At 43.2% G+C, this 13,957-nt stretch overlaps 1 protein-coding gene across 1 annotated transcript; it reads right to left on the bottom strand.

Annotated features, from left to right (window-relative positions):
* Positions 1–5,626: 5,626 nt before the first annotated feature.
* LOC129654220 (upstream-binding factor 1-like protein 1) lies at positions 5,627–6,781 on the bottom strand. Its single transcript, XM_055583745.1, is given in 2 exon segments — positions 5,627–6,595; positions 6,598–6,781. Coding segments are annotated over 2 exon segments (1,044 nt in total). The 5' UTR covers positions 6,673–6,781.
* Positions 6,782–13,957: the final 7,176 nt, after the last annotated feature.

The raw sequence follows: 13,957 nt of genomic DNA, 5'->3' as shown, positions 1-13,957 counted from the left end.
ATGGAGTATTTCATAGAATACAATCAATTGCTTTTCTTTTTAAAATAATGTAATACTTCTATTAACATAAAAGTTGCATACCATAGACTATAGTATATAATTCAGTGGGTTTTAGTAATATACAAAAATTTGTGAAAAAAGAATTTTCTAATTTCAGAATATATCCATCATTCCAGAAAGAAATTGGTGCTCATTAATATTTATGCCCCATTTCCCCTCCCTATCTCATGTCACCCCTCTAATCCAGTTTTATTGTTCATGAATTTTTATTTTATATAGTTTCAATTAAATGGGTTCACACAATATGACTTTTTATATCTGGTTACTTTCACTTAATGCTTTCAGGATTAATGTACATTGCAAGCAGTGTGCTTTGCTTGCATAAATGACCTAGAACAAAACTACCATATGACTCAGCAATACCACTACTGGACATATATCCTGAGAAAGCAATAATTCAGAAATACACATGAACCTCAATGAACATTGCAGTGCTATTTACAGTAGCCAGGAAAAGGAAGCAACCAAAGAAACCAAGGTATCAATGAATATCAATGGATGAATGGATAAAGAAGAAATACATGTATACAATGGACTATTACCCAGCCATAAAAAAGAAACAGAACTGAGTCATTTGAACTGAGGCAGATAAACCTAGAGCCAGGCTTTCCTGGTGGCTCAGATTACCATATGTAAAGTAGATGGCTGGTGAGCAGTTGCTTTATAGCACAGGGAGCTCAGTCTGGGGCTCTGTGAAGACCTAGAGGGGTGAAATGAGGAATAGATGGGTGGAAGGTTCAAGAGGGAGGTGAAACAATTATACTTATTGCCAGGAGAAATATCAGTAAACTCAGATATGCAGATGACAGCACCCTTATGGCAGAAAGTGAAGAGGAACTAAGGAGCCTCTTGATGAATGTAAAAGAGGAGAATGAAAAAGCTGGCTTAAAACTCAACATTCCAAAAACAAAGATCACAGCATCTGGTCCCATCTCTTCATGGAAAATAGATGGGGAGAAAATGAAATCAGTGACAGACTATTTTCTTGGGCTCCAAAATCACTGCAGACAGTGACAACAGACATGAAATTAAAAGATGCTTGCCCTTTGAAGACAAACTTTGACAAACTTAGACAGCATATTAAAAAACAGAGACCTCACTTTGCTGACAAAAGTTCATATAGTCAAAGCTATGGTTTTTCCAGTAGTGATGTATGGATGTGAGAGTTGGATTGTAAAGAAGGTTGAGGGTTGAAGAATTGATGCTTTTCAACTGTGGTGCTGTGAAAGCCTCTTGAGAGTCCCTTTGACTGCAAGGAGATCAAACAAATCCATCCTAAAGGAAATCAACTCTGAATATTCATTGGAAGGACTGATGGTGAAGCTGAAGCTGTAATACTTAGGCCACCTGATGGGAACAGCTGACTTATTGCAAAAGACTTTGATGCTGGAAAAGATTGAGGGCAGGAGAAGAAAGGGGTGACAGACGGTGAGATGGTTGGATGGCATCATTGACTCAATGGACATGAGTTTGAGCAAACTCTAGGAGACAGTGAAGGACAGGGAAGTCTGATGTGCTGCAGTCCATGGGGTTGCAAAGAGTCGTACATGACTGAGCAACTAAACCACAGCAACAGGATTTTGATAGGCAACACAGTACAGTGCAGGTATAGCATATGTTGGTCCTGCTGTGGCTGCAGCGGCCTCAGACCCCTCTGATCCCGTGTCCTAATCCATGCCTTGAATCAGGAGTGCAGGGAGTGGGCGTGGAGAATGGAATTACAGGACCAGAGGTTCCACAGCCTTGCACAGCACAACATACCCAGAAATTAGAGAGTATAGAACCAGACTGGGGGGGGAAGACTACAAGCAGGCTTAACAAAGGAACCAGAGCCCTGGTTGTGGTGGGCACGGCAGGGAGGGCAGTGATTCCAATCAGTCTTCCAAGTGTGCCTGGTCCCAACACACACACACACACACACACACACACACACAGCTCACCAATGGGTATGATTCTAGATTCCTCTGCTGGTTGCAGCTGAAGCATGGAACCATGTGGTAGGTGAACCTGCAGGGTCTTCGCTTCTGACGCCAAAAGAATCACAGAAAATTTTGTGACTTATTCTGTGGGCCTGGACTTTCCAGGATTGCCATCTGCCACTTTTCTGCTCTCTAAGGATCCCACAGCCCAAACCTGAGGTTAGACTGAACATCTTGTGTTTACTGAAAAGCTGTTAGGAGGGAGACTGACTGAAGTGTTCTTGGCTGTCAGGAGCATTTACATATAGTATGTAAATTATCAATCAAAAGGGCATTAATCTGTATTGTTTTATTATTATTATTTAGGTCTTGTAGACTAAAGTTAACTACTCTTTTCTAGACATATATAGTGAGAATATTAATATTTCAGATTGTTTTTCTTTGGCATAAACATTTAACCCCCCAAATGGATTTGAATTAATCTGTGATAAATTGATATTTGGTTGTTTACAAGAGTTTATATCTGGATCCAATGTGGCAGTTGTTGTTTAAAGAAAGAAATAACAGGAATAAATATATACATCACTGGATATCGCTGTGTTTACTTGTTTGTTACATTTTAAAAAACAAAATTACTTTATTTCTTTTAGCTTTCTGATATTTTCTCTGAGAAAATATGTAGGAACATGTTTAAGTCCATCTATGGAAAGACATTGAGTGACTCAGGGTTCAGTGTCATGTAGGTCCCGGGCAGGTGAAGACCAAGTTCAACAGGAAGGTAGGCACCATTCCTGGTCCCTGACCCAGGTACCCGAGGGACCCTGGCTCCGACAATTCCCACTCTAGGCTCAGTGGTAATGAGGTATGTCACATCTCCTGGAGTAAACCATGGAGAGGTCCACTTCTCTGAAGCTCCCTGGACAGAACAGATTAGCAAGTAGGATGAGCCAGGGGACCCAGCTCTTTCAGCTGCAGTGTCTCAGACACCTGCTTCCAGGGGCAGGTGGTAGGAGAGACCTCCCTTTTCCCAAGGACTGGATCTCAAGAGGGTCTGAGGAAAAGCCTTCTGCTCTATTAGCTCTGGAAAATCTCCAGGAGTAGCCAAGGCCCAGGGACCAAAGGAAGTTTAGGCATTAAAAATTGTGGTTCTCCAGGAGCTCACAAAATTCCCCAGGGTGCAGAAACTGCTGTGGTACCAAGGAATCCTGGCAGCTTCTGAAGGGACTGGACCCAGGAGGAAGGTGATCTCCTATCTGCCCAAGGCCAATCTGCCCACAGTGGGTTCTGGGCCCTAATAACTCAGCCCTGAACTCAGGGGGTGGCTGCCAGCTGGGACCTTCCTTCAGGGCAGGAAGGGACCCTGAAGACCTTTGAGTGGGCAACACTGGGTTCTGTGTTCTTGTCCCTGCCTCCATAGGCACTGAAACTCTGACAATCCAACATGGTTTTGTCCAGAGAGGGAGCTTTTCCCTGAGGCCCCAGACTGGTTTGTATACCTGGCACATCTGGGAAAGCGGGGGTGAGGCTCTGCTCAGCCCAGAGTCCCCCTTGGAGGATGTGCAGGAGGGGGCAGGGGAGGGGGGCTGCAGGGGTCCCAGAGCTGCTCTTTACACTCAGAGTCTGCGCCCCTCACCTCCAGGGCCTTCACCCCCAGGGAAACCAGTGGGCTCCACTCCTAGTGAGAGGGGACAGAATAACTAGGAAGGGCTCCAGCACTGAGAGTTCAAGAACCTCTGCACTCGGTCTTCATTGCTGAGCGTGGGCTTCCTCTGGTTGGTGCAAGTGGGGCTGCTCTTCACTGCAGTGTGCTGGCTTCCCGTTGCGGTGGCTTCTCTTGTTGCAGACCCTAGGCTCCAGCTCACATCTCAGTAAAATATATATTTAGACTTGGCAGGAGGAAAGAAATCCACTCATGAATTTTTGTGTGTGAATGAACTGTGAGACATTTTAGAAACACTAATTCTAATCTTAAATTAGATCTTCTGTGACTGGAGTTGTATTCCCAGTTCATGAAAATATGGATGAAGGGACTCTTCTGTACTTATACATGTGTACATTCTCCCCAAACTCCCCTCGCATCCAGGCTGTCACAACACTGAGCTGAGTTCCACGTGCTGCACAGTAGTTCCCTGCCTGTATATTTATAAAGAATAAAATATTTCACTAAGACATCAAGGAGTATGATGAATTCTCAAAACTCAACCCTTTTCACATGTAAGAACACAACTTACTAATTGTGATACTAATTGTCCATGAGAACCAAAAGTGAAAACATCAAATAATGTTTAGAAAAGTTTAATGAGATGGCACTGGCTTTAAACATATTTTCAAATATATCAATAAGCCAAAATGACAAAAGTAGTGTCATACTACTACATAAATTCCCAGTTTAGCAACCTGTGGACTAACTTACTTATACACAACACCTAATTAATACAATCTAGTAACATAATATGAATAAATCAAGGGCTTCCCTGATAGCTCAGTTGGTAAAGAATCCGACTGCAAAACAGGAGACCCTAGTTTGATTCATGGGTCAGGAAGATCCACTGGAGAAGGGATAGGCTACCCACTCCTGTATTTTGGGGCTTCCCTTGCAGCTCAGCTGGTAAAGAATCTGCCTGCAATCCCAGGTTCAATCACTGGGATGGGAAGATGCCCTGGAGAAGGGAACAGATACTCACTCCAGTATTCTAGCCTGGAGAATTCCATGGACTGTATAGTCCATGGGGTCGCAAAGAGTCGGGCATGAGTGAGTGACTTGCAGTTTACTTCACACGGTAAATACATGATGGGCTGTGGCAGAAACCAGAAGGAATTTAGATGTGGCCTGGAAAATTAGTGTAATTGAGTCAAAAGATGCTGGCTTTAAGGAAAAGCTAACTCAAATGGAGCAGTTTAAAATTTCTAATTTTTGAAATCAGTAATAAAATCTCACTGATAGCTAAAAGGATGAATATACATATAGAAATGCTGCTGCCCATGTGCCCAGCCCCACTTCCAAGGTAAGGAAGGGCCAGCTCCTCACTTCAGAGAGAAGGGGCATAGACAATGTTTTTAAAGGCAGCTCACCTATATCCAGTCAATCAGATCTTCCCTCCCCACTCACTGCCTGTGTCCTGAGGGAAAAGGTCACAGAGAAGGGGCTCACAGACCCCTGGAGCCCCTCACACGTCTGGCAGGCAGAGGGTGAGGAGAGCAAACCTTTCCAGTTCAGGGATCTCAGTCTAGTCCAATGTGCCCCACAGCCCAGACAACTCAGGGTTTACTCCACGAGGCTTCACATTGCATTGACTTTCTCTCGGGGTGAACCTGGGGTAGATGGAGAGGCCAGAGATTACAGTTCAAGATGCCTTCTTTCCAACAGGTCCTACTTTGTATGAAGAGGGAGGGAAAGAAGGAAGGCAATGAAGAGGCATAGAGAGAAGAGCCCATGGACTTTTGTCTCTTCAGGATGTGAACTAAACCCAGCTGGAATCCGAGTCAGAGGAGTCCCTTGAGGACGATGAGCTGGAGCCGTGCTCCTCGGGCTCAGAATCTCCATCTTCATCCTCACTGCTGGGGGCTGAGGAGTGGCTGCCTTCCTCCTCTTCCTCATTTTCCTCTCATCTCCCTGAGGCAGGAGAATGTTCTCCAGTCGTGTCTGATTATGCTAACTCTGGAGCCTGAAGCCCCGGGTCCTCTCTAAGTCTTCCTTGCAGATTCCTTGATGATGGGGACTGCAGACCCATCCTGCTAGTATTGGGGTTCAGGCCCCCCGTCACACTCATGTTCTTAGGCTTAGCACAGGTCACCTCTCTGTAAGCAGCATATTCTTCAGGAGACAGAGTCCTGAGCCAGAGATCAAGGTCCACCTTGTACTGTGTCTGCAGCCCCTCTGCCTGCTTCTTATAAAGCTCCTTCTGGTCCTGGGGGACCCGCTGCCAGCGTCTACTGATCTCCACCATGCACTCCCTCGGGGGCACAAGTTTCAGCTCTCTGCTGGACCAGAGATCCTGGTGGAACCTGTGATAGCCATTCATCGGGGGCTTCTTGGGCTCTCCTTGGAATTTACACTTCATGAGTAAATTGTTTTCTGGGGGAGACTTCACTGTGTGCACATTTTCCTGAAACTTATTTGGCACTTTGCTTTGACTTCCTTTGGGGACATCAGTTTTCTTGGAGTTCTGGACTAGATCAGGGTGCTCTTCTCTAAATAGAGCCATTTTCTCCTGAAACTCCTACTTTTCTTTCTGGAAATCTTGACTATATTTCAGCTTGAGCTGTTCTGGCAGCTTCCTGTATGCCTCAGACGGAGCCTTGGTCAGCTCCTGGTTGCTCATCTTGGGGTGTTTTTGGAGGTACTGAGGTCTCATCTCTTTAAAAAAGTGGAGGTAAGCTGTCAAGGGGTTCTTGGGTAAATCAGGATGTTTCTTGTGTTTTCTGCTTTTGGAAGGATTGTGAACATTTTCCTTAGCTTCCAGGACTAATTCTGTCAAAGTATGAAGCTTTCTAACATTATGGGAAATCTCTAACCATTTGAGTTTGTACATTTCCCCAGAAAATTCTTTACAAGCTATTTTTTCCCAGTCCATCACTGACTGAGTTATTTTGAACATGTGCTGGTCGCTGGATAGATTTTTTTTTTTTTTGTACATACCAGTAATTGAACAATGTTTTCTCTGGACCAGTCATCTTGGCTTTTAGGCAGCATGTTTTCTAGGTTTTTGTGAAATGTATGGTCCCAGCAGATCAGACACCTCAGCGGTATTTCCACCGTCTGCACTCTCAAGATTGAGCGGGTGAGTTCTTTCTGAAGTCCAGCAGTCTGTGGGATTCTATGTATCTGTGGAGAAAGAAACAGAAAGCCACTCTCCTTTGGGATACATGAGAGAAGCACACTCTGCTTAAATATGTCCCTTCTATCACTCCCTTTACCCTTAAGAATGTAAATGAAAACTGTCTCAGTCTGAATTGAGATTCATATTGAGCATTACGAAGCTTCTTTGGCAGTTAAAAATCCTCAGATCCCATCCCAACATGCCTTGCACTCAATCTCACAAAAGGATGTTTAACACACAAATGAACAAAATAAAAGACTGGTTTCTCACTCAAGGGACAAAGAATAAGAGAAAATGAAGGGAGTGGAAAAAAATAAAATTAAAAGGCCTGAAAAGCAAAGGGCTTTAAAACATCAATGAGATACCACAGCACATGTATAAGAATCATCAAAATCCCAAAGAGGGACATCACCAAATACTGAGAGAATGAAGAGAATCAGGAACTTTGATTCATTGCTGCTGCCTGTGTCAAATATATCTAAATATCTGTGTCTGGATTGGCATTTTCAGGAAACTATAGGTGGCAAACGTCAGCCTTGGTGTTTGTAATCTGACTACAGTGGCAGAAAAGATGTTAACAACTTCAGGAAATTATGCACCTCCTTCATGTCCAAGAATATGTATCATAAATGAACGAAGGCTCTTTCCTAAGCTATGAAGGTCTAAAGTGCTGATCATCAAAAGGCTGACTCTTACCTCTGAAGTGGTTCAGCATGTGTAGGAATAAAGAGGCCAGGAAGGGAGCTCTGGGTTCATGGGCTGAGGCTTCTGCTTCCGTGCCAAGTCAGCCCTGTAACAAAGGACATCGGTTCCATTTCAAGACCAAAGGTTAATCACATGAGCATTGCAAAACAGCAGACTTCACCACAGGATATGTTCTCAGGATTCTCCTACTTTTGGTGATTTGCATATACAATATATTCTACTTGCATGAAAATATAAAAATGTTGCCATATATAGAATATAAAAATGTTGCCACTAAATAGAAATTATCTCAAATTTCAATTTTCCCATTTTTCTCAGACATTATTCCAAGTTTTCACTCACTGAACTTCATTCCCTTCCTCAATTCCATCAATTCAAAGACCCTGGGCATTTTACAGACAGCAAGACATTCAGGCTAAACCTTTGAGGCTTCACTCACAAAGTAGTCATCAAGGATGCATTCTGTGTCTAAACAGAAGTGCTCACTGACCAGACATGTTTACTCTTGTCAGTCCAGCAAAGTGACGCAGGTCCAACCTGGCTGCCCTGGTCCTGAAAGTCATTGCTCTTTGGTGGGCAGCAGGAAGCACCTCCCTGTGAGGTCCTGCCTGCAGGGGGCTTGCTGTGATGGAACAGGCTGAGTCACTGCTACTCAGTATTATCAATATCACAGTCTCACTTGTCAGGTGTGGGGAATATGTTTCTTTCATAATTTTCTCACCTTCCAACTCACTAGAGTAGGTGCTTCCTCTGTGATATCCTAGAAAAATCCCTTCACTAAGTTTTATTTTGGTGAGGTTGGAGAGGATGGGGTGAGTGGATGGAACAAAGCCAAGAATGTCAGCAGGTTCTCAGGTATATTGGCTTCCCTCATAACTCAGTTGGTAAAGAATCCACCTGCAATGCAGGAGACCTGGGTTCAATCCCTGGGTTGGGAGGGTACCCTGGAGAAAGGAAAGGCTACCCACTCCAGTATTCTGGCCTGGAGAATTCCATGGACTGTATAGTCCATGAGGTCTCAAAGAGTCAGACACGAGTGAGCTACTTTCACTTTTGCAGGTATATTTGTTTTCAGTCAAATGAAAAGGAAACTTCTGAGACCAAGGATCAGAAGTCCTTAAAGTTCTTTTGAAATGAAATAGAAAATGGCCGAAAAGACAATATTGATAATACATATGCTAGCGTTCTGTACCTATGGATTCACACATGGATTTAATCTGTACATTCTAGGCTATTTATTTGTTTATTTATTCATTTATTTTACAATAGGAGCTTGTAGAGCTACTTTCCTAACTATATTTCATACATGGTGTGTACAGGTCAATCCCAGATTCCCAGTCTAAACTTCCTTTCTCCTTTTCCCTTGTTCTGAATGGGAAAAAAATCAGAAAACATTTACAGACAGTTCCAAAAATGTAAAACTTGAAAATGCCACATACCGGGGAATGACTTATATTGCATTTAATTTACACTGTAAAATGTTAGTTGTAATAAGTTGACTAGAGATGGCAAAATGTACAGGAACATGCTTAGAATTTATCTGCAAATACTATGGCATTATGTACAAAGGATTCTTTATCCTGGAATTTGGGAATGGGGGAGGACTTGAAATCAATTCCCCATGGTCCCAAGGAACAATGGTGAATCCACTTCATGAAAAAGACAACAAATTTTTCAGAAATCAAAAATCATTAGTGTATACTTGCCTTTCCAGTATATTTTCCAAGCCCTATCAAAGAAAAACAAAAAAGAAAAGATCACATTAATCATGAGAGTTCTATCCTTTTTCATCTTCTTTACTACTTCTGTTTGTGTATTAGATATGGCTTTCTAATTTTTTTCTAGAGAACACTCAGAAGCTATCTTCATAACCGAGCCTAAAGTAAAACATGATATGCTTCCTCCAGGCACATTAAGGAAGGAAAGGGGGCAGGAAGGGTCTGCCTCAAGATGCATCAACATCTAAGTTTCCAATGTCACTCACTACCTAGTGCTATGTTCAAGGATAAATCTCACCATTTGTAGTAACAATTAAAGTAAAACAGACAACTGAATAAAACGAATTATAGAGTGCTTTAAAATTGATACCAGCACGAAATATCTTACCTAGATGACAGGAAGAACCTCAGCATCCACAGGGTGTGGATAGCAGAGAGTGACAAGGGTTTAGGGGAATGTACGCTGCAGATGGTGATCGCAGCCATGAAATTAAAAGACGCTTACTGATTGGAACGAAAGTTATGACCAACCTAGATAGCATATTAAAAAGCAGAGACATTACTCTGCCCACTAAGGTCCATCTAGTTAAGGCTATGGTTTTTCCAGTGGTCATGTATGGATGTGAGAGTTGGACTGTGAAGAAAGCTGCACGTTGAAGAATTGATGCTTTGGAACTGTGGTGTTGGAGAAGACTCAAGAGAGTCCCTTGGACTGCAAAGAGATCCAACCAGTCCATCCTAAAGGAGATCAGTCCTGCGTGTTCATTGGAAGGACTGATGCTAAAGCTGAAACTCCAGTACTTTGGCCACCTCATGCCAAGAGTTGACTCATTGGAAAAGACTCTGATGCTGGGAGAGATTGGGGGCAGGAGGAAAGGGCCGACAGATGATGAGATGGCTGGATGGCATCACCAACTCGATGGACATGAGGGACATGAGTTTGAGTGAACTCCGGGAGTTGGTGATCGACAGGAAGGCCTGGAGTGCTGCAATTCATGAAGTCCAAAAGATTCGGACACAACTGAGCGACTGAACTGAACTGAACTACTAGTGAGATTTATGCCAAGAAAATTAACTTTCCCCTGGTCACAGAGTTTTGCTGAATTTGTTACCATATGTCTGGATAGGTAACATTTCAGTGTCACAGCGCTCGTCTAGAAGAGTGTTTCTCTCCCTGAGGACGGACCTCCTCTCTCACCTGGAGCAGCTCCGTGTCCGGCTTGTGGCACATCTCAGTCAGCTGTCTGTACAATTCTTTCAGACTTTCTCTGTACTGAGTCATTCTGAACACTCTCTTCGAGTTGTTCACAAATGTCCTTGGCTTCTCTCTCCAGAGCGTCCAAATGCAGTTGCTCCTCCTCCCGGAGCAACAGAAGCATCCTCTGATATTCAGCTGTAATCATCACCTTCCTTAAGGCCACATATTTCTGAGGGGATAGAGGATTCAAAGCACACTTATGTTCATATTCAAAAGAAAACCTCAAATATTATTTCCTTCATGTCATCAAGAAAGTTGTTGACAAACTTCTGGTCTCAGATATCTCCCTGTCCATTTTCTGTGAGTTCCTAGTTTCTTTCCCTGTTTGAATCAAGCTATCTAGGGGTCTCAAGATCTATCATTAAGAGGATTCTTCACGGCTGTTACTCCATAAGTTATTTCCTCTCTAAATTGGATCTAAATTTTCTCTTCTTCTTTTCTCTGGTTTTCTAAATATTCTTTAAAGTGATAAAATTCATTTTGTACAGTTTTTAAAAATACATATAGGGCTCTAATTTCCCTCTAGGCACTGCTCTATTCCTCTCCTCTCCTTCACAGTGACATTTATGCAATGTGTCTTATACTCTGTGTCTGACAAAGTTTATTCAAATATGCAAAATTTGTCCTAGGAACACTTTTCATGCTGTGGTTTCCCCAATTACTAGCATTTTTTGAACTAACCTGTGCCAATTGTGATTACTGATAGGTCATTTGAAACCATGCCTTTTCAAGGGAAGAGATCAATATGCTTTAATGGGAATTTAAATGGACCTAAAAAGCTAGACTTGTATCCATATGGAGTGGGTAGGTGTTCCCTTCTCCCGGGGACCTGAACCCCAGTCTCCTGCACTACAGGTAGATTCTTTGCCATCTAAGCCACCATGTAAGCCTCCTGGGGCAACTCTTACCTCCTTGCTTATTTCTTTGGCTGTTCAGTGAATTAATATACACAGAGGGCAACACAGCATCCAATGAACTATTGGAATGAAGAGCTCTCTGCAGGGCTCTCCCTGCTGACTCAGACCATGACTTTGGGCATGGGTATTCTTCATGCTTCTATCAGTCAGTGTATAAGTCACAGTTTCTTGTCTTTGTGTGTCCTTCACTGTCAAAGGTGAGATCCTCAGTTCTGTAAGATGTTTTGCACACTGCCAACAAGATTGAGACTGGTTCTCACCGCTCCATGCCTGTCAGGGAGGAGGAGTTATAATTGATATAATCAATTATAGGAGTGATACATAGAAGTGATATAGGTGTGATTATAGGAATGATATAGGAGGAGATATAATTGAGTTGTGATCAGACATTTAAAGTCCTTTTAGGAAAATGCTGCTGCTGCTGCTAAGTTGCTTCAGTTGTGTCCGACTCTGTGCGACCCCATAGACGGCAGCCCATCAGACTCCCTCGTCCCTGGGATTCTCCAGGCAAGAACACTGGAGTGGGTTGCCATTTCTTCTACAATGCATGAAAGTGAAAAGTGAAAGTGAAGTCGCTCAGTTATGCCTAACTCTTAGCGACCTCATGGACTGCAGCATACCAGGCTCCTCCGTCCATGGGATTTTCCAGGCAAGAGTACTGGAGTGGGGTGCCATTGCCTTCTCCGATGTTTGCTCTAGATTTTCTAAAAGGATTATGCCTTTATTTCCAACACTGGTTATGGAAAAGGATCTGATAATACAGAATATTCAATAAAATGCAGAAATCTGAGTGGAAATACAATGAAAATTCCCAGAACTTTGCAATCACCTGTGCTTTCATCTTAATGGTAACCCTCTGGACATCTCGGCATGCTGATCATGATGCTCACGGATATGAATTTCCATCTTTGTGGTAATTACCATATCTGTTATTACATCTGTTTCATTTTCCTGAGAGTTAGCAAGAAAAACAATAAAGTTCTGTGGTTTGAAGAATAGATGCTTGCTTCTTGGACAGAAAGCTATGGCAAACCTGGTCAGCATATTAAAAAGCAGGGACACCACTTTGCCTACACCACTTTGTATAGTCAAGCTATGGTTTTTCCAGTAGTCATATACATGGCTGTGTGAGAGTTGGACCCTAAGAAAAGCTGAGCACTGAAGAAATGACTCTTTCAAATGGTAGTACTGGGGAAGACTCTTGAGAGTCCCTTGGACAGCAAGGAGATCAAACCCATCAATCCTAAAGGAAATAAGTCCTGAATATTCATTGGAAGGACTGATGCTGAAGCTGAAACTTCAGTATTTTGGTCATCTTATCAGAAGAGCTGACTCATTGGAAAAGTCCCTGATGCTGGGAAATATTGAGGGCAGAAGGAAAAGAGGGCATCAGAGGATGAGATGGCTGGATGGTATCACCAGTGGAATGGACAAGAAATTGGGCAAACTCTGGGAGACAGTGAGGAACAAGAAAGCCAAAGAAATAAGCAAAGGGTTAAAAGATGCTCTTAACAGAAAAAGAAGGTGCAGGAATGGTAAGGTTTCGGATCATAGACAATGCAGTGCTTTTTTAAAAAAAATCAGTATCTGGAGATTGCTGAGGTATAAGCTGAAAACAGAGTATTAAATCAGGGAAGGCAGCAGGTGGTTTTCAACAAGAGTTTCTTTATTTTTGACAATTGCTTTAGAAGCATCTACCCAGGGAAAATTCCAACATGTGGGTCGCAAAACCACATGCAGCTCCAAAAATTGAGGTGCATATTTGATTGTATAAATACATATCCCCAAAAGTTCCAACACCTCCCAAAGTCTACATTTCCCCTTGCAATCCAGCATCACTGCAAGATCGATTGTCTTTCCTTTCCATTCACATTGAGCTTATGTCTGAAACCATGGATTGGTTTTCTGTTCCTGATGCATCTACTGCCTAGATTTTAGTTTGCAGGTGACCAGAAGTAAACTTTGACAGATGCATCCAGCTAGGAGGACTGTAACCGTGGTACAGAAAGGGCTTCTTGGGATCGAATATCTTATTTCCCAGTGAGGACACAGGCTGGAGCTAAGCCAGATGGACCTTGCATGTCCTAAATCCCACATAATCTCAATGAGTTTATCTTGAAGCTGGACGAGTCGGCCCAGGTGAAGGGCTCCATGAGGGCTGCCACTCTCCTGAGGGGCAGGATCAGACTCATCACTTAAGTTGCTCAGCCCAGTGGTGTCACTCAGAATCTTTTCCAGGATGGCCAGATAGGACATTCCCACACAGACTGAAGGCCCCAAGCTTGAACAGTGGATCAGGGCAGAGGATGGCCTCATGCTGGGACTCTGTAATCCCATAGTCCTCTAAGTTCAGTTCCTGGAGGGTGTCTGCAACTTATTCCAGAAGAACGTGGAGGATCTCAGGACCAAAGTCTGTCATTGTGACCCCACTCAGATCCAGGCCTTTAAGCTGACACATGTTTGGCCTCTGGGACAGATATGGCAAGTCTGACTCTGTAAGCCGCCAGTTAGTTACTGCTGGATGGCCAAGGGGGTCCTTGGGCATCTGGGGAGAAAGCAA

Source organism: Bubalus kerabau, chromosome 5, assembly GCF_029407905.1.
Source record: "Bubalus kerabau isolate K-KA32 ecotype Philippines breed swamp buffalo chromosome 5, PCC_UOA_SB_1v2, whole genome shotgun sequence".
NCBI classification, from domain to species: Eukaryota; Metazoa; Chordata; class Mammalia; order Artiodactyla; family Bovidae; genus Bubalus; species Bubalus kerabau.
This window is presented reverse-complemented; position numbering and strand designations above follow the sequence as displayed.